The sequence below is a fragment of the Oncorhynchus clarkii genome, chromosome 2 (genome assembly GCF_045791955.1).
Source record: "Oncorhynchus clarkii lewisi isolate Uvic-CL-2024 chromosome 2, UVic_Ocla_1.0, whole genome shotgun sequence".
Lineage (NCBI taxonomy): Eukaryota > Metazoa > Chordata > Actinopteri > Salmoniformes > Salmonidae > Oncorhynchus > Oncorhynchus clarkii.
In genome coordinates, this window is record NC_092148.1 from 35,292,802 (window position 1) to 35,314,774 (window position 21,973).

Sequence of the window (21,973 nt, forward strand, 5' to 3'; positions counted from 1 at the left end):
CAGAGCACCTTCTTCCACATGTTTGGTGTGTCTCCCAGGTGGCTTGTGGCAAACTTTAAACAACACTTTTTATGGATATCTTTAAGAAATGGCTTTCTTCTTGCCACTCTTCCATAAAGGCCAGATTTGTGCAATATACGACTGATTGTTGTCCTATGGACAGAGTCTCCCACCTCATCTGTAGATCTCTGCAGTTCATCCAGAGTGATCATGGGCCTCTTGGCTGCATCTCTGATCAGTCTTCTCCTTGTATGAGCTGAAAGTTTAGAGGGACGGCCAGGTCTTGGTAGATTTGCAGTGGTCTGATACTCCTTCCATTTCAATATTATTGCTTGCACAGTGCTCCTTGGGATGTTTAAAGCTTGGGAAATCTTTTTGTATCCAAATCCGGCTTTAAACTTCTTCACAACAGTATCTCGGACCTGCCTGGTGTGTTCCTTGTTCTTCATTATGCTCTCTGCGCTTTTAACGGACCTCTGAGACTATCACAGTGCAGGTGCATTTATACGGAGACTTGATTACACACAGGTGGATTGTATTTATCATCATTAGTCATTTAGGTCAACATTGGATCATTCAGAGATCCTCACTGAACTTCTGGAGAGAGTTTGCTGCACTGAAAGTAAAGGGGCTGAATAATTTTGCACGCCCAATTTTTCAGTTTTTGAATTGTTAAAAAAGTTTGAAATATCCAATAAATGTCGTTCCACTTCATGATTGTGTCCCACTTGTTGTTGATTCTTCACAAAAAAATACAGTTTTATATCTTTATGTTTGAAGCCTGAAATGTGGCAAAAGGTCGCAAAGTTCAAGGGGGCCGAATACTTTCGCAAGGCACTGTATGTGACACGTTTATGTCTCTCTTTTCTTCTTTCCAACCCTTTTTGTGTTCTGGTTCTTTTTTAACAGGCTTTGGGCTGTTTGCTGCTTCACATTTTCCTTCTCGCTTTCCAGCTTCGACCTGTGTTTTTAGTTTATGAGCAGATTTTACAATATAGATATTTTTTGTTGTTACTGGCACATATGGAGAGGATAGTGCCTCCACATCATGGGCAGATGGCTTTGTTGGGCCGAGCTGAAACCCTTCTGGGCTGGACCTCCCACCCTGTGGGCGTACACACACGCACACAGACTAAGCGTATCTATCTAGCTTTTCCTGGAACAGAGGAGCACTAGAGGGGTCCCTGGCCCAGCTATCCATTTTCCAGGTGGCATCTGCTCTGGGATATTACAACACAAGTAGGGGGGAAAAGGGCAGAAAAATTGGATTGAAACTTCAAAAAGCAACTTCAAATAATATTTTTGCAGGAATCTCCTTGCGAATGATAAAGTTAATTTCAAGCTTCCATTCAGGTATCAAAGAACAATTTGAAACTGAATGCAAAGACAATGTTTTTTTCTCCGTACTGAGCAAAATTACAGCATTTCCTTATGCTGGTAATCGATATGCAATGTGAAAGGTACTGTAAACAGTTCATCTAGTCTCACTCATTATAACTCATCTGATCTCTGATCTGTTCCAGGGGGCTTTTTATCACCATCCATGACCTCACTCACATCTCCACCGTGCTCCAGAGCTGGCCAGAGAAGGACATACGCGTAAGTCTATGGTCAAACCTGAAATGGCCTTTCCCTATATAATGCGGAAATAGGTTGTCTGAAATGGCACCATATCTCTTTATTAGGGGTGCTATGCCCTTTACACTGTTAGGCCTAGTTCTTCAGTCTGATGGAATAAGGCAGGTATTGCTATTGGGTATGCAGGGTTTTGCTCCAGGCCTGTTGTAAATTACACACCTGATCCAGCAAAGCAAGGTCCTGGTGAACTACCAATTAGTAGAATCAGGTGTGTTAAATCAGGGTTGGAGTGAAATTCTGCTCTGCAAGCTCTTCAGGAGGGTGTTGGGCAGCCCTGGCTTAGAAGTCATGGGTTAGCATTCCTGGAACTAAGGGGCCTCTGTATGGACAGTGGGATAACTGGGGGTAGGCACCAGTGGAGGCTGGTGGGAGGAGCTATAGGAGGACATGTGGTTTCCATATGTTTGATGACATTCCAATAGCCCATCCTCCTATAGGTTCTCCCACCTGCCGCCACTGAAAAGCACATGTACACTACATGACCAAAAGTATGTGGACACCTGCTCATCGAACATCTTATTCCAAAAATCATGGGCATTAATATGGAGTTGGTCCCCCTTTTGCTGCTATAACAACCTCTACTCTTCTGGGAAGGCTTTCCACTACATGTTGGAACATTGCTGTGGGGACTTGCTTCCATTCAGCCACAAGAGCATTAGTGAGGTCGGGCACTGATGTTGGGCGATCAGGCCTGGCTCGCAGTCGTATTTCCAATTCATCACAAATGTGTTCGATGGGGTTGAGGTCAGGGCTGTGTTCAGGCCAGTCAAGTTATTCCACACCAATCTTGACAAACCATTTATGTATGGACCTCGCTTTGTGCATGGCGCATTGTCATGCTGAAACAGGAAAGGGCCTTCCACAAACTGTTGCCACAAAGCTGGAAGCACAGAATCGTCTAGAATGTCATTATATGCTGTAACGTTAAGATTTCCCTTCACTGGAATTAAGGGGCCTAGCCCGAACCATGGAAAAACAGCGTCAGACCATTATTCCTCTTCCACCAAACTTTACAGTTGCCACTATGCATTGAGGCAGGTAGTGTTCTCCTGACATCCGCCAAACCCAGATTAATCTGTCAGACTGCCAGATGGTGAAGCCTGATTCATCACTCCAGAGAACTCGTTTCCACTGCTCCAGAGTCCAATGGCATCGACCTTTACACCACTCCAGCCAACGCTTGGCATTGCACATGGTGATTTAGGCTTGTGTGCTGCTGATTGGCCATGGAAACCCATTTTGTGAATCTCCCGATGAACAGTTCTTGTGCTGACGTTGCTTCCAGAGGCAGTTTGGAACTCGGTAGTGAGTGGTGCAACCAGACGATTTGTAGGTTCTACGCGCTTCAGCACTCAGCGGTCCCATTCTGTATGCTTATGTGGCCTACCACATCTTGGCTGAGCCATTGTTACCCCTAGATATTTCCACTTCACAATAACGGCACTTAATTTGACCGAGGTAGCTCTAGGAGGGCAGTTATTTGATGAACTGACTTTTTGGAAAGATGGCATCATATGACGGTGCCACGTTGAAAGTCGTAGCTCTTCAGTAAGCCCATTCTACTGCCAATGTTTTGTCTATCAAGATTGCATGGCTGTGTGATTGATTTTATACACCTCAATAACGGGTGTGCCTGAAATAGCTGAATCCACAAATTTTAAGCATTTTTTTTACGTTACAGCCTTATTCTAAAATGGATAAAATAAATACAAATTCTCAGCAATCTACACACAATACCCATAATGACCAAGCAAGAACAGGTTTTGGAAATTTTGCCAATGTATAAAAATATACCTTATTTACATAAGTATTCAGCCCCTTTACTAGGAGACTTGAAAATGAGATCAGGTGCATCCTGTTTCCATTGAAATCCTTGATGTTTCTACAACTTGATTGTCCACCTGTGGTAAATTCAATTGATTGGACATGATTTGGAAATACACACACCTGTCTATATAAGGTCCCACAGTTGACGGTGCATGTCAGAGAGAAAAAAGCCATGAGGTCGAAGAAATTGTCCGTAGAGCTCCGAGACAGGATTGTGTCGAGGTACAGATCTGGGGAAGGGTACCAAAAAATATCTACAGGAAGGAATTTCCCCAAGAACAAAGTGGCCTCCATCATTCTTAAATGGGAGATTTTTGGTACCAACAAGACTCTTCCTAGAGCTGGCCGCCTGGCCGAACTGAGCAATCGGGGGAGAAGGGCCTTGGTCAGAGGGGTGACCAAGAACCTGATGGTCACTCTGACAGAGCTGTAGAGTTCCTCTGTGGAGATGGGAGAACCTTCCAAAATGACAAGCATCTCTGCAGCACCCCACCAATCAGGCCTTTATGGTAGAGTGCTAGGCAGAAGCCACTTCTCAGTAAAAGGGAAATGATAGCCCGCTTGGAGTTTGCCAAAAGCCACCTAATGGACTCCCAGACCATGAGAAACTCTTTGGTCTGATGATACCAAGATTAAACTCTTTGGCCTGAATGCCAAGCGTCACGTCTGGAAGAAACTGGCACCAACCCTACATTGAAGCATGGTGGTGACATTATCATGCTGCGGGGATGTTTTTTCAGCGGCAGGGACTGGGAGACTAGTCAGGATCTAGGGAAAGATGAATGGCGCAAAGTACAGAGAGATCCTTGATCTCAGACTGGGGTGAAGGTTCACCTTCCAATAGGACAACAACCCTAAACACACAGCCAAGACAACGCAGGAGTGGCTTCGGGACAGTCTCTGAATGTCCTTGAGTGACTCAGCCAAAGCCCAGACTTGAACATCGAACATCTTTGGAGAGACATGAAAAAAGCTGTGCAGCCACACTCCCCATCCAACAGAGCTTGAGTATCTGCAAAGAAGAATGGGAGAAACTCCCCAAATACAGGTGTGCCAAGCTTGAAGCATCGTACCCAAGACGACTCAATGCTGCAATCGCTGCCAAAGGTGCTTCAACAAAGTACTGAGTAAAGGGTCTGAATAATTATGTAAATATGATATTTCTGTTTATTATTTTTTTATAAAAACATGATTTTGTAATCAATTTTAGAATAGGGCTGTAACGTAACAAAATGTGGGAAAAGTCCAGGGGTCTGAGTACTTTCCGAAGGCTCTGTATAGTGTAACTCCAACGTTCTCGTAAATCATGCATTGATGTCGATGGGTTCTGGCCTGTTTGAGGACATTTCAACCAACTGAGCTCTAATATCCTCTGATAAGTCATGATCTTGTACAAAAGCTAAAGAACATACACACATCCAGGTACTTTCCGCAGGTGCTGGAGTTGCAGGCAAACTCATGGAAAACAGAAAGGAAAATGCCTCGCACTGCTGCTCACGCTCCCAGATATTTATTTACAACAACATTTCGACCTTTAGGTCTTCATCAGGCTTCAGGCATATCAAGTCATGCTCTTGTCATGTACAGTTGAAGTCGGACGTTTACATACACCTACATACATACACATACGCCAAATACATGTAAACTCCGAATTTTCACAATTCCTGACATTTAATCCAAGTAAACAATTCCCTGTCTTAGGTCAGTTAGGATCACCACTTTATTTGAAGAGAGAGAATGTTTTATTTCAGCTTTAATTCCATTCATCACATTTCCAATGGGTCAGAAGTTTACATACACTCAATTAGTATTTGGTAGCATTGCCTTTAAATTGTTTAACTTGGGTCAAACGTTTCGGGTAGCCTTCCACAAGCTTCCCACAATAAGTTGGGGGAATTTTGGCCCATTCCTCCTGACAAAGCTGGTGTAACTGAGTCAGGTTTGTAGGCCTTGCTCGCACATGCTTTTTCAGTTCTGCACACACATTTTCTATAGGATTGAGGTCAGGGCTTTGTGATGGCCACTCCAATACCTTGACTTTGTTGTCCTTAAGCCTTTTTGCCACAACTTTGGAAGTATGCTTGAGGTCATTGTCCATTTGGATGACTCATTTGTGACCAAGCTTTAACTTCCTGACTGATGTCTTGAGTTGCTTCAATATATCCACATAATTTTCTGTCCTCATGATGCCGTCTATTTTGTGATGTGCACCAGGGTCTCCTGCAGCAAAGCACCCCCACAACATGATGCTGCCACCCCCGTGCTTCACGGTTGGGATGGTGTTCTTCAGCTTGCAAGCCTACCCCCTTTTCCCTCCAAACATAACGATGGTCCGTTCTATTTTTGTTTCATCAGACCAGAGGACGTTTCTCCAAAAAGTACGTCTTGTCCCCATGTGCAGTTTCAAACCGTAGTCTGGCTTTTTTATGGCGGTTTTGGAGCAGTGGCTTCTTCCTTGCTGAGCGGCCTTTCAGGTTATGTTGAAATAGGACTCGTTTTACTGTGGATATAGGTACTTTTGTACCCGTGAAGATGCTGGATGAAACAAGGTCCTCTGCTGTTGTTCTGGGATTGATTTACACAAGTCTGTTCATCTCTAGGAGAATGCGTCTCCTTCCTGAGCGGTATGACGGCTATTTCGTCCCATGGTGTTTATACTTGCATACTGTTGTTTGTACAGATGAATGTGGTACCTTCAAGCGTTTGGAAATTGCTCCCAAGGATGAACCAGACTTGTGGAGGTCTACCATTTTTTTTCTGAGGTCTTGGCTTATTTCTTTTGATTTTCCCATGATGTCAAGCAAAGAGGCACTGAGTTACATCCACAGGTACACCTCCAATTGACTCAAATGATGTCAATTAGCCTATCAGAAGCTTCTAAAGCCATGACATCCTTTTCTGGAATTTTCCAATCTGTTTAAAGGCACAGTCAACTTAGTGTGTGTAAACTTTTGGCCCATTGGCATTGTGATACAATTAATTATAAGTGAAATAATATGTCTGTAAACAATTGTTGGAAAAATGACTTGTGTAATGCACAAAGTAGATGTTCTAACCGATTTAGAAATTTGTGGAGTGGTTGAAAAACGAGTTTTAATGATTCCAACCTAAGTGTATGTCAACTTTTGACTTCAACTGTAGATTCAGTATGACAAGTCGTCCAGGTATTCCTGGCATGTAAAGATATGCCTGCTGCAGACTCTAGCCGCTCTACCACCTGCTCACAGCTGTCAACACTATGGCATTTCCCTCTGAATCCCTGAGCTCACAGGACCTCATATAAAACTATTCATCACGATCCGATGCCCTACTTACATAGTTCCAATAATAAAAGCTACAAATCCAGAAATAAATCAGTAAGCCCCAATGTATGGGACTATTAATGACGTTTATCCCAAAAATAATAAGTGGTTTTGCTGTTAGAATGTCATAAACCCCTAATCATGTGTTCATTAGGCATTAAAAATGTGATTAGGTGGATGACATCATCCCCTGAGGTGGTGTCAGGGTGCTGTGGAACCAGTGTGGAACAAGGTTGTAAAAGTATAGTGCCAGATTGCCTGCGTCATAGACTAATCATGGAAATACACTCATGCATGTTGGGTTTTGGGATCGAACATATTGTTCATGATGATCATGATGATTTTTTAAATGTATTACATTTTTTCAAACATAAACATATAAACATAAACATATAAACACAGACAAAACATTAATGTCATCACACCTGCCCAGACCCACATGTTCCCACCGCATCTCCATCATTGTAAAACTGACTTGCCTAGTTAAATACAGGTTCAATAAAATAAATATTGCCTCAAATTGCACTAATCTGTTTTTCCCTGTCACCCACATCTTTTCAATATTTAAATATACATGGTTTAGATTTTTCCATTGTCATAAAACCTCTACCATTGTCCTCTTCCATTGTCTTCCATTGCATCCAGGATTAGACCCATCCGTTGTATAAAATAGCAATAAGACACCTCTGGGGTTTGAGGTATATGGCCAATATACCGCAGCTAAGGGCTTGTGCAGGCACTCAGCATTCCGTCGTGCTTAAGAACAGCACTTGGCTGTGGTAGATTGGCCACACCTCCTCTGGCCTTATTGCTTGTCGCTTTACTCGACAACATGAAAGCAGATGTTCCTTTTAATTATAATCTTCCCATGAATCGTACAGGTAGAATAAACCTCTTTAGAATAGCTCCCAAAGTTTCTATATTTATTTTTGGTAATACCAGTTACCCCAGCGAAGACATTCTTTAAAAAAGTATCCAGTCATACGACTTTATATGGGCAAATAAAGCTCATAGGGAGATGTAAAACTTTTGTTTTTATTCTAAGTCTGAAGGTGGTTTAACCTTCAAGACCTGGAATTATATCATATATCAAGGCTTTTACCTGCGACATACAGAGCATTCAGAAAGTATTCAGACCCCTTGACTTTTTCCACATTTTCTTATGTTACAGCCTTATTCTAAAATGGATTAAATACAAACGTTTTCTTCATCTATATGAAAGAAAATGAAATGGATTCTACAATAATTAAAATCCCTCCATTAAAAAACACACCCCTATGGAACAATCCTTGGATAGCTTTTCAGAATTCACCGATAAATTGTCCCACATGGAAAACTAAAGGCATAGAAATCGTAAATTACTTGGTAATAGAAAATACAATTATTTTCATGACAGAATTAAAAAGCCATTTTGGACTGACCAATGTACATTTCAAAAGTGCCAAAGGCTTTTATTGACAATTACATGAAGTTGATGCAAAGAGTCAATATTTGCAGTGTTGGGTCAACAATGTCTTTTTCAAGACCTCTGCATTCCGCCCTGGCCTGCTGTCAATTAACTTCTGGGCCACTTCCTGACTCATGGCAGCCCATTCTTGCATAATCAATGCGTGGAGTTTGTCAGAATTTGTGGGGTTTTGTTTTTCCACCCGCCTCTTGAGGATTGACCACAAGTTTTCAATGGGATTAAGTTCTGGGGAGTTTCCTGGCCATGGACACAAAATATCTATATTTTGTTCCCAGAGCCACTTTGTTATCACTTTTGCCTTATGCCAAGGTGCTCCATCATGCTGGAAAAGGCATTGTTCGTCACCAAACTGTTCCTGGATGGTTGGGAGTAGTTGCTCTCTGAGGATGTGTTGGTACCATTCTTTATTCATGGATGTGTTCTTAGGCAAAATTGTGAGTGAGCCCACTGCCTTGGATGAGAAGCAACCCCACACATGAATGGTCTCAGGATGCTTTACTGTTGGCATGACACAGGACTGATGGTAGCGCTCACCTTGTCTTCTCCGGACAAGCTCTTTTCCGGATGCCCCAAACAATTGGAAAGGGGATTCATCAGAGAAAATGACTTTACCCCAGTCCTCAGCAGTACAATCCCTGTACCTTTTGCAGAATATCAGTCTGTCCCTGATGTTTTTCCTGGAGAGAAGTGGCTTCTTTGCTGCTCTTGACACCAGGCCATCCTCCAAAAGTCTTCGCCTCACTGTGCGTGCAGATGCACTCACACCTGCCTGCTGCCATTCCTGAGCAAGCTCTGTACTGGTGGTGCCCCGATCCCGCAGCTGAATCAACTTTAGGAAACGGTCCTGACGCTTGCTGGACTTTCTTGGGCGCCCTGAAGCCTTCTTCATAATAATTTAACCACTCTCCTTGAAGTTCTTGATGATCCGATAAATGGTTGATTTAGGTGCAATCTTACTGGCAGCAATATCCTTGCCCGTGAAGCCCTTTTTGTGCAAAGCAATGATGACGACACATGTTTCCTTTGAGGTAACCACCCTCCTTTTGAAGCTTCCAGTCTGTTATTCGAACTCAATCAGCATGACAAAGTGATCTCCATCCATGTCTACGTCAACACTCACACCTGTGTTAACGAGAGAATCCCTGACATGATGTCAGCTGGTCCTTTTTGTGGAAGGGCTGAAATGCAGTGGGAATGTTTTTGGGGGATTCAGTTAATTTGCATGGCAAAGAGGGACTTTGCAATTAATTGCAATTCATCTGATCACTCTTCATAACATTCTGGAGTATATGCATTCTGGATTTGATTCTGGATTTGATTTGATTTGATTTGGAGTATATGCAAATTGCCATCATCCAAACTGAGGCAGCACACTCTGTGAAAATTAATATTTGTGTCATTCTCAACTTTTGGCCACGACCGTAAACATTTTCAAAAACGATCTGAAATCTTTTAGACATAAGAGTAATGTTGAGGGAATCTTACTTGAGTCAGAAAAGGAAAAACATATGAGAGGTAAAATATACAAAACCTTGCACAGAGTCTATCCAACAAACAATATCATAACAATAAACTATTGGAACAAAGTTGGCACAAAATGGAGGGAGCGTTCGAACATAACTAACGAAATTACAGTTCATGAAAATGAATGCTTAATCCAGTATAAACTAATGTATAGAATTATTATACAATAGACAAAATTCACCAATTCGACAGCACAATGGCAGTCATGCCTTAAGTGTAAAATTAACAATGACTCAATAATTCATGCCTTCTGTGAGTGTTATAAAGTCCAAAGTTATGAGCGGAGATAGAAAGTTGGCTGTTTTACAATGCAAATGTACTTTTAATCCGTATATCTGCATATTTCAAGACATGGCATATGAGTGTGCGATGAGATACCCAATGGGTTGCACCATACTTTTCTCAACAATCATTTTGAAAATTGTTTTTCTTAAAATCTGGAAATCAAATGACATACCCAAATCTAACTGCCTGTAGCTCAGGACCTGAAGCAAGAATATGCATATTATGGATACCATTTGAAAGGAAACACTTTGAAGTTTGTGGAAAATTAATGTAGGAGAATATAACACATCTGGTAAAAAAAAACATGAGTTTTCTTCCCCCCCCCCCCCCATCTTTGAAATGCAAAAGAAAGGCCATTATATCACTTAGGAGGCCAGGGGCAATTTAGATTTTGGCCACTAGATGGTAGCAATGTATGTACAACATTTTAGACTGATTCAATGAATAATTGCATTACTGTTCAAAATGTTGTATCACGTCTGCCCCAATGTGCCGAATTGGTCAATTAATACATTTTCAAGTACATAACTATAGAGATCATACAAAAATGATATGGTAATACAAAATGTAAGTTTACACACTCCCATGAATGTCATAAATGATGGACAATTAGCTTCACTACAGAAAATACACTAACCTTCACACATTTAGATGTGGGGGGGGGGACAAATCAAAGCAAAATTACTGAATAAGTACATTATTAAGTACATTATTTACCTTCAGAGGTGAATGTATCAAACCAGTTGCCGTGATAAGTGTTTTGTTGTTGTGCACTCTCCTCAAACAATATCATGGTATTTGTCTCTCTGACATTTGCAACATTGTTTCAATATTGAAATTTGATCTCCAGCTATCCCATAATAATGAATGTGTAGGGGTCAGGAGTTGGGATGAGAGAGACAGGCAGGCAGGCAGCTTTTCTCAGCCAGTCGAAATCATGAATCAGCATCATTATTATGGGTATATACACTACCGTTCAAAAGTTTGGGGTCACTTAGAAATGTCCTCGTTTTTGAAAGAAAACATTTTTTGTCCATTCAAAATAACATCAAATTGATCAGAAATACAGTGTAGACATTGTTAATGTTGTAAATGACTATTGTAGCTGGAAACTGCTTTTTTTATTTTATAGAATATCTACATAGGTGAACAGAAGCCCATTATCAGCAACCATCACTCCTGTGTTCCAATGGCACATTGTGTTAGCTAATCCAAGTTTATAATTTTAAAAGGCTAATTGAGCATTAGAAAACCCTTTTGCAATTATGTTAGCACAGCTGAAAACTGATGTCCTGATTTAAAGAAGCAATACAACTGTCCTTCTTTAGACTAGTTGAGTATCTGGAGCACCAGCAGTTGTGGTTTCAATTACAGGCTCAAAATGGCCAGAAACAAAGAACTTTCGTCTGAAACTTGTCAGTCTATTCTTGTTCTGAGGAATGAAGGCTATTCCATGTGAGAAATTGCCAAGAAACTGAAGATCTCGTACAACGCTGTGTACTACTCCCTTCACAGGACAGCGCAAACTGGCTCTAACCAGAATGCACAACTGAGCAAGAGGACAAGTACATCAGTGTCTAGTTTGAGAAACAGACACCTCACAAGTCCTCAACTGGCAGCTTCATTAAATAGTACCCGCAAAACACCAGTCTAAGCATCAACAGTGAAGAGGCGACTCCGGGATGCTGGCCTTCTAGGCAGAGTTGCAAAGAAAAAGCCATATCTCAGACTGGCCAATAAAAAGAAAAGATTAAGATGGGCAAAATAACACAGACACTGGACAGAGGAACTCTGCATAGAAGGCCAGCATCCCGGAGTCGCCTCTTCACTGTTGACGTTCAGACTGGTGTTTTGCGGATACTATTTAATGAAGCTGCCAGTTGAGGACTGAACGAAACGAAATGCAGCTAATTTGCAGTCTTTCCAACTTCAGTTTGAAGTGATTGTATTACCTGTGTTGTTGCCTAGCTCCTCTGAACAACAGTTTCCTGACGCGAGAGAGCACATTTTCTATGCCAGGTGAAATTGCGCATCATATTAGCTCATTGTTATGGATGTATCCAAATAAATGTCACTAGAAAACAACTTAAACAATTACAAACGCAGCTGTTTTCTGTTATTCTGGCTGCACTGTTTGACGTGACTGTAAGTTAGCCGTAGTTGGCTAGCTATCAAGCAAGGGATAAGAATGTCACCATAGATATAAATCCATCAAAATAATGTTTTTAATGAAAAAATGTCAATCATTATTTGAATATGTTGCTAACCCGTTGTATAAAAGTGATAATGCCCCCAAAGCAGGTGTTTGGAGGATATATTGGCACGGTTTGCCGCCACTCTTCTTAGTCTCCGGCCTAATAACAGCCATGCCATATCATCCAAACACCGACTTCTCCGGCATTATCACTTAAATACCAATGTAATTAGAGCAGTAAAAAAAAGAAAATGGACCCGTGGTATACGGTCTGATATAACACGTCTTTCAGACAATCATCAGTCAGCGCTCGAACCACCCAGTTCATATTGTCTTTATATATTTGTTGTTGGTCACACATCATGATGATGTTTTAATGTCAATCAAGTTATTGTGAAGCCAAAGACACATTTCCTGGACAATATTTTTTTTTCTTCCAAAACACCCCTGGTGATCAAGTTGTGTTACACAATCGTTAGTTTGTAAATTCCACATTGAGAACGTCAGGCTATTCGTTTGTTGTTTTCTGTTTAATAAGAGTGCATGGTTAGGTTGTGTGAAGCAGGACCGGGTCAGACCTGCAGGGCAGATGGAGAGTAGAGAAGCAGGATTGGTGGGGGGTTTGCTTGGAAGGGTAGTATGGGAATGGAGTGATGGAAGCAATGCTGTTACAGTAGCTAGTTTGAATATATCCTGTTAAATCATGTCCATGATTTGTTACTGAACATCGATGTATTGGCAAGTTACTGTCTGTATTTTCACTGACTGCTTGACGATAGTCTTTGAGGTTAGGGACTACCCTTGTCTAGAGTTACTAATATTCTGCTCTGACTGATAACGTGTTTGACTTATGTATTTTACAGACACAGGACGTGTCATTGGTGAAACATAGTGTGAATATTTCCTGTTTAATCATGTACACTCACTGAAACTGACTAATGAATATGCTTGCTTTATTTGCAGGTTAATGTTTTTTCACTGCCTGATTTTTCCCTGCCTGATATTATGATAAAAATGTTGGCTAATTTGGTTCATTTCAAACAGGAAGCCGAAAGAAAATGACTTCTATCTAGAGCCATAGACAGTCTGCTCTGACTGATAATGTATTTGATTTGACATATATATATATATATATACAGGTATGATTGACAAGTGTGATGTGATGTGATTGACAGGCGGTGTGTGTGACAGACGGAGAGAGGATCCTGGGCCTGGGGGACCTGGGCTGCTACGGCATGGGCATCCCTGTGGGCAAGCTGGCACTCTACACGGCCTGTGGAGGCATGCCACCCCAGCAGTGTCTGCCAGTCATGCTGGATGTGGGCACAGACAATGAGGTAAGAAGAGACACACCTAACAACCAAGGGAATACATGTATAGCAACATGCAAACAAGATGATACACTTGACACCCGTCAACTACGTAACAAAGAAAACGGTCAACTTCGTAACATATTATATGCCAGCTAAGAAAACACCCTCCAGTCAATACGTTATATTCAGGTAAGCCCCTCAGTCTCCAAACTCCACATTTTCCAAACAACTGAGGAAAGCCCCACTGTTCACCCATGCAAGACAGAAAAGCACCTATCCATCCTGCCAGCCCGCCAGCACTGCCAGTCAACAGTATTCAAAGAGGCCCTCTGGTTTGGGTTTTCCTGCTGGTCCCACTGGTCCTATGTATGGCCTGGCCCTCCTCTTTATAGCTGAAAGAGGAGCCTCACTCTGGGCCGGGCGGCACGTGTGCTGTGGCCACACTGTTAAACAGGAGCAAACTAAGAATAGTCTATGTTGTGTACACGGCTATATTTGAACTCTGTGTATCATCCAGAGCTGGGCCACGGGTGTGCCACTGCTACCATATGCCTGCTGCCTGGCTGAGCCAGGACCTGCTCTCCAAGCCTCTTAGTTTCAGTATAAGAGTTGGGGAGAGGATAAAGGGGGGTTAGTTGGGTAGGTCTGGTCAAGGATAGACATGATGCTGAGAATGAGACATAAAATAAGACATCCCTGTGAAAGAAGGATAGATGGGTGGGAGGGAGGGAGGAAAGAAGAGGGAGATGGATTTGCGGTTGGCTGGGTATAGGACTGGTCAAAGATGTAAACGACTGACAATAATCACTGGAGATAGAGAGAAATAACGAGAGGTACTCCATGGGCATCAAAACGAGGACACCAGTATAAAAGAGGGATAAGTAAAGGAAGGGGTAAGGAAAGATAAGGAGACGGGAAGCAGAGTTGAACAGAGGGACTAGCCCAATCTCTGTCAGATGTAGCATTCGCTGTGTGAATGGTCTCCACAAACTCTCTCCATGTTCTCTTATGTCGGCTGGCCAATTCACACTTCATCAAACCACACGGAGACCCAGAAGAAATCCCCCTTATTCATAAAACGCACACAAAAGGCCTATGAGAGAACCTATACAAGATAATACACTACAGCATGAATACCGTAGGTGGCATTGGATCTTGGTGTATAGGTTGTATGTTTTCTCTCTCTGCCAGTTTCTCCCACTCTGTTCTACCTCATAGCAGAGGTAAATACCATGCCCTTCTGCCCCCATCCCTTTAATAGCTCCATACACACTTCTATGCATGAACTCTATTGTTCTATTGAAAGATTTTGAAAGAGACTGTCACAGGTCCAGTTTAGAAATGCTTGGGGGATTGTCAACTATTCCCAGACATTTATAGGCATCAAAACACCACTTTAACTAGCTGCCTCAGAGACTATGTCTGTGTCCTCAATGCACTCTGTAGCTGCTGCCAGAGGATGGAAGCAAATAGGGGTTTATAACCATATTTGTTTGTGTTTGCACTCTTAGGAAAAAAAGTGCTATCTAGAACCTAAAAGGGTTCTTCGGCTGTCCCCATAGGGAATACCTTTGAAGAACCCTTTTCAGAACCAAAAAGGGTTTTCCTATGGGGACAGCTGAAGAACTCTTTTGGAACCCTTTTCTCTAAGAGTATGTGTCTGTATTGTCTGTGTGCGTGCATGTTTGAGATGTGTTTCTCTGCTATGCCTGGATTTGGCTTGGTCTGTCTACTTTCTATGTTCCTCTATTCATCCCTGTATGCATGGAAGTGTGTGTATCGAGTATTTATTTTATTATATGTCAAATCAAATCAAATCACATTTTATTTGTCACATACACATGGTTAGCAGATGTTAATGCGAGTGTAGCGAAATGCTTGTGCTTCTAGTTCCGACAATGCAGTAATAACCAACAAGTAATCTAACTAACAATTCCAAAACTACTGTCTTATACAAACAAGTGTAAGGGGATAAAGAATATGTACATAAAGATATATGAATGAGTGATGGTACAGAGCGGCATAGGCAAGATACAGTAGATGGTACGAGTACAGTATATACATATGAGATGAGTATGTAAACAAAGTGGCATAGTTAAAGTGGCTAGTGATACATGTATTACTTAAAGATGCAGTAGATGATATAGAGTACAGTATATACGTATACATAGGAGATTAATAATGTAGGGTATGTAAACATTATATTAGGTAGCATTGTTTAAAGTGGCTAGTAATATATTTTACATAATTTCCCATCAATTCCCATTATTAAAGTGGCTGGAGTTGAGTCAGTGTGTTGGCAGCAGCCACTCAATGTTAGTGGTGGCTGTTTAACAGTCTGATGGCCTTGAGATAGAAGCTGTTTTTCAGTCTCTCGGTCCCAGCTTTGATGCACCTGTACTGACCTCGCCTTCTGGATGATAGCGAGGTGAACAGGCAGTGGCTCGGGTGGTTGTTGTCCTTGATGATCTTTATGGCCCTCCTGTAACATCGGGTGGTGTAGGTGTCCTGGAGGGCAGGTAGTTTGCCCCCGGTGATGCGTTGTGCAGACCTCACTACCCTCTGGAGAGCCTTACGGTTGTGGGCGGAGCAGTTGCCGTACCAGGCGGTGATACAGCCCGCCAGGATGCTCTCGATTGTGCATCTGTAGAAGTTTGTGAGTGCTTTTGGTGACAAGCCGAATTTCTTCAGCCTCCTGAGGTTGAAGAGGCGCTGCTGCGCCTTCTTCACGATGCTGTCTGTGTGGGTGGACCAATTCAGTTTGTCTGTGATGTGTATGCCGAGGAACTTAAAACTTGCTACCCTTTCCACTACTGTTCCATCGATGTGGATAGGGGGGTGTTCCCTCTGCTGTTTCCTGAAGTCTACAATCATCTCCTTAGTTTTGTTGACGTTGAGTGTGAGGTTATTTTCCTGACACCACACTCCGAGGGCCTTCACCTCCTCCCTGTAGGCCGTCTCGTCGTTGTTGGTAATCAAGCCTACCACTGTTGTGTCGTCCGCAAACTTGATGATTGAGTTGGAGGCGTGCGTGGCCACGCAGTCGTGGGTGAACAGGGAGTACAGGAGAGGGCTCAGAACGCACCCTTGTGGGGCCCCAGTGTTGAGGATCAGCGGGGTGGAGATGTTGTTGCCTACCCTCACTACCTGCGGGCGGCCCGTCAGGAAGTCCAGTACCCAGTTGCACAGGGCGGGGTCGAGACCCAGGGTCTCGAGCTTGATGACGAGCTTGGAGGGTACTATGGTGTTAAATGCCGAGCTGTAGTCGATGAACAGCATTCTCTGTGTGCATTTAGTGATGTGTGCTCATATTTCATGCTACTCTCCCTTTGTGTGATGTGTGTCTGTGGCAGGGACTGAATTGGAAAGTTAATCAATAAAATAAAAATCAACTATTGAGAATAATGAGCAGATCTTCAAGTCACACATAGTGCTGGAATGGGCCGTAACCTTCATGTGTGAAAAAGGTGTTCTTCCTCACACTCAGAGAAGTTCCAGGTTTCTGCCTGTTGTTTTCCAAATATGTAGAGTGTTTGCAGATGTAGGGCTGCAAAATAATATCACACAGCAGCAGCTCAGTATCTGTCAGAGTTTACAACAGGCCAAGCACATTTACCTTAAAAATCACCTCGCCACCCGGGAAGCAGCATGTGCCAGCTATTACCACAGATCACTCATCACCAAGCACTCCATCAGGATCACTACAGGCACACACACACTCATTCAGGCACGGGCGCACCCATGTATGCATAGACACAGGTCTCTGTGTGTGAATGCGTGTGCACGTGCACGTGTTACACAACCTCACAAGAACTAAGACCTTGCACTGTAGTCTCTAGTTGGCCATCACAACCTTTTCCATTTTTCCATTATTCTAAAGAGATGACAGGCCAAATGAGTTGTAATAGGATAAATGGAGTGCCTGTGTGTCTTAAGCCATATGGAGTTCCTCTGGCTTGACTCATAATATATTATCTCAGATACGCTGGTCTGATGCCTGATGCCGTGCCCCAGTCCCTACACAGTGGTGGAAGTAGGCAGTAAATAATTGAAAATATGAGGCTTATTTCTGACCTTGGGTAGGTATGAGGACTCCTGCACTGAGGTCAGGCATGCGACGTCTTGACCTTGACTGGGGTTGTGTCCAAAACGGCACCCTGTTCACTATGGGACCTGGTCAAAAGTATATAGGAATTAGAAAATACTGTAGGGTGCTATGTGAGACTCAGCCTGGATCTCCCTGTGGTAGTGTTGCACTGTAATTCCAGAGTGTGATGAAGCAAGGGGTAATGTTTTGGGAACAGTAAATAGATGGGATATGGCAGAGCTCCTGTATAGGATGTGACTGAAGCATGGGATGTGCTGTGCTGTGCTGTGTAAGGCGCTTTGAAGGCGTGCGCTTCTCTATGTGCACTGGAATGCGGGAAGTGGATCATCTCTTGTGTAAACCATCGCTAATCCTACACAGCCCTGCTACCTGTGGACTTCTCGCTCTCTCTTCCCTCTCACACACAAAAGCACACGCAAACACACATACTGTTTCTGATGCATCATTCAGCTCTCTAACACCCCATCACATGCACAAGCACGTACTCACAAAAACAGATGCACATCTCTCTCTCTTTCCTCTCTCCTTTGTCTATTTCCCACACACAGACATATACACTCACACTCATCAGTAAGACATGTCTCTGTGTCTGCATGTTGTTTTCCCTCCCAGTAAACAGGTCTGTAGAGTGAGTATACAACACATACATTTTATTTTCTCTAAATGGCCATTAATCTAAATGTGGCTTGTGGGAAATAAACTAAATAGTGAGTGTTATGGGAAAGTTGACCCTCATCTCGCTCTTTCTCTCTCCCACTCACTCTCTTTCTATCCCTTTCTCTTTCACTGATATTACCTGGTATAACCTCTGTGTCACAACACACACACTGAAATGAGACCCCGGTGATGTCATCCCACACAATGTGTTGTTTGTCTTGTGTTGGGTGCGCTCTCCTGGACCCAAAGGGGGTCGTCCCTTCAGACAGGCCCCTATCGCCCCCCCCCCACTCTGCTCCCTCATCCCCCACTCTTCCCTCCCTCTCCTACCTCTCTGTCCTAAACAGACCCTGACTGTTGCTTTTGAACAGGGTCGGTTCCACCTGAAAGCAGAAAGAACAGCTCAGGCGATCAACAGAAGAGTATCTCAGGGAGAAAGTCGACATGTCTCAACACCTCAGTGCTGTGTCAACTGAGCCAATACATGAGATTCAACTCATTCATTATTACTCTGTCAGAGCTGTTTATACGGTATCTCCTTCCTCGGATACAGTATGCACACGAGAAAGTAATCTAGCGTCTTGTAAAAGTCAATCATTGAGTTGTCATACATGGACCTTTTATGAACATGGTTGAGGATGTTGTTTTAGTGAGTGGTGAGACCTGTGTCAATGCCTGGGGTGGAAGGTTTTGAAAATGTCAGGGGCTTTAAAGTTACTCTGGGAGTTGTTAATGGGTATACTTGTTTTGATTGACAGTGTCATTGTCCATTTGTGACACGGAGCCTGTCCCAGCTCTGTCCAAATAGACCACCCCCTTAAATCCCTCCCCCCCACCCCCAGACTCCACGGAATCTAAACGCTCCAGTCTTGATGAGGCATGATACTGTTCCAGATCACTTCTTCCCAGGGGGATCAGAATTCCCTTGCACATGGGCGCACCCATGGTACCGACTGCCACAGATCTGTTCAACTGAAGACATGACGTCTTCAGTTGAACAGATCTGTGGCAGTCGGTACCGTTTTTAAGATGAGGGAGTCAGATTTTTCATGAGAATGGCCTTATTTCTATTACAGCATATTGGATGACTATCATTCATATTCCATTCACCCAGTTCAATGTAGCATCGATAGGTGTAGGCTACTACATGATACTCTAATTTTCCCTGTACCCATCATGAGGTTGCTAAAACCTAGCCAATGAATGAAAGTTTACAGCGTAGGTGCACACAGGTCGAGTGAAAAATTTGACACCGTGACACATGGACAGACACATTCAATACTGCCTTGCACAATCTTGCCTGCATCTAGCTGATCTAGGGTGTAATCATTAGTCCAACAGTTGCAAACATGACTTTCTATTTGACAATTTCAGGTATGTTTAGCCCTGTTTCGCTCTGTTTGCTACCGTTTAAGAAATGTTTTTCAACAGAATCGGTAGAATTAATACACCCCTGATCTCACACAAACACAGTTCACTTTTATAGCAGCCACGTTGTATTCCCTCTCGCATCTATGCGCTCTCCTCCTAACATTTTCCCTTCACTTGTGGACTTCAATGCACAACACATCAGCTGTATGTGACCAGGCAAAAAAAACTTTCCAAGCCAAACCATATCATAACTGCTACACACAGCCTAGATCATTGTCACCATATTAGCTAGTTAACATAGCTAATAGAACTAACACGTTAGTAAACCAGCTACAATAATGCGGTAACCTTACAGTGTACAGTCAGTAAACAGTTTAACACCTCAGTGCTGTGTCAACTGAGCCAATACATGAGATTCAACTCATTCATTATTACTCTGTCAGAGCTGTTTATACGGTATCTCCTTCCTCGGATACAGTATGCACACGAGAAAGTAATCTAGCGTCTTGTAAAAGTCAATCATTGAGTTGTCATACATGGACCTTTTATGAACATGGTTGAGGATGTTGTTTTAGTGAGTGGTGAGACCTGTGTCAATGCCTGGGGTGGAAGGTTTTGAAAATGTCAGGGGCTTTAAAGTTACTCTGGGAGTTGTTAATGGGTATACTTGTTTTGATTGACAGTGTCATTGTCCATTTGTGACACGGAGCCTGTCCCAGCTCTGTCCAAATAGACCACCCCCTTAAATCCCTCCCCCCCACCCCCAGACTCCACGGAATCTAAACGCTCCAGTCTTGATGAGGCATGATACTGTTCCAGATCACTTCTTCCCAGGGGGATCAGAATTCCCTTGCACATGGGCGCACCCATGGTACCGACTGCCACAGATCTGTTCAACTGAAGACATGACGTCTTCAGTTGAACAGATCTGTGGCAGTCGGTACCGTTTTTAAGATGAGGGAGTCAGATTTTTCATGAGAATGGCCTTATTTCTATTACAGCATATTGGATGACTATCATTCATATTCCATTCACCCAGTTCAATGTAGCATCGATAGGTGTAGGCTACTACATGATACTCTAATTTTCCCTGTACCCATCATGAGGTTGCTAAAACCTAGCCAATGAATGAAAGTTTACAGCGTAGGTGCACACAGGTCGAGTGAAAAATTTGACACCGTGACACATGGACAGACACATTCAATACTGCCTTGCACAATCTTGCCTGCATCTAGCTGATCTAGGGTGTAATCATTAGTCCAACAGTTGCAAACATGACTTTCTATTTGACAATTTCAGGTATGTTTAGCCCTGTTTCGCTCTGTTTGCTACCGTTTAAGAAATGTTTTTCAACAGAATCGGTAGAATTAATACACCCCTGATCTCACACAAACACAGTTCACTTTTATAGCAGCCACGTTGTATTCCCTCTCGCATCTATGCGCTCTCCTCCTAACATTTTCCCTTCACTTGTGGACTTCAATGCACAACACATCAGCTGTATGTGACCAGGCAAAAAAAACTTTCCAAGCCAAACCATATCATAACTGCTACACACAGCCTAGATCATTGTCACCATATTAGCTAGTTAACATAGCTAATAGAACTAACACGTTAGTAAACCAGCTACAATAATGCGGTAACCTTACAGTGTACAGTCAGTAAACAGTTTAACACCTCAGTGCTGTGTCAACTGAGCCAATACATGAGATTCAACTCATTCATTATTACTCTGTCAGAGCTGTTTATACGGTATCTCCTTCCTCGGATACAGTATGCACACGAGAAAGTAATCTAGCGTCTTGTAAAAGTCAATCATTGAGTTGTCATACATGGACCTTTTATGAACATGGTTGAGGATGTTGTTTTAGTGAGTGGTGAGACCTGTGTCAATGCCTGGGGTGGAAGGTTTTGAAAATGTCAGGGGCTTTAAAGTTACTCTGGGAGTTGTTAATGGGTATACTTGTTTTGATTGACAGTGTCATTGTCCATTTGTGACACGGAGCCTGTCCCAGCTCTGTCCAAATAGACCACCCCCTTAAATCCCTCCCCCCCACCCCCAGACTCCACGGAATCTAAACGCTCCAGTCTTGATGAGGCATGATACTGTTCCAGATCACTTCTTCCCAGGGGGATCAGAATTCCCTTGCACATGGGCGCACCCATGGTACCGACTGCCACAGATCTGTTCAACTGAAGACATGACGTCTTCAGTTGAACAGATCTGTGGCAGTCGGTACCGTTTTTAAGATGAGGGAGTCAGATTTTTCATGAGAATGGCCTTAT

At 42.9% G+C, this 21,973-nt stretch overlaps 1 protein-coding gene across 1 annotated transcript in view; it reads left to right on the plus strand.

Moving 5' to 3' along the window:
- Window positions 1-21,973, plus strand: part of LOC139367126 (NADP-dependent malic enzyme-like) — a 150,595-nt gene that overhangs the window by 92,673 nt on the left and 35,949 nt on the right. Inside the window, exons 4-5 of the mRNA XM_071105190.1 lie at window positions 1,524-1,599; window positions 13,414-13,575. Of these exons, the coding sequence (XP_070961291.1) occupies window positions 1,524-1,599; window positions 13,414-13,575 (238 nt within the window). The remainder of the gene's footprint in view (window positions 1-1,523; window positions 1,600-13,413; window positions 13,576-21,973) is intronic.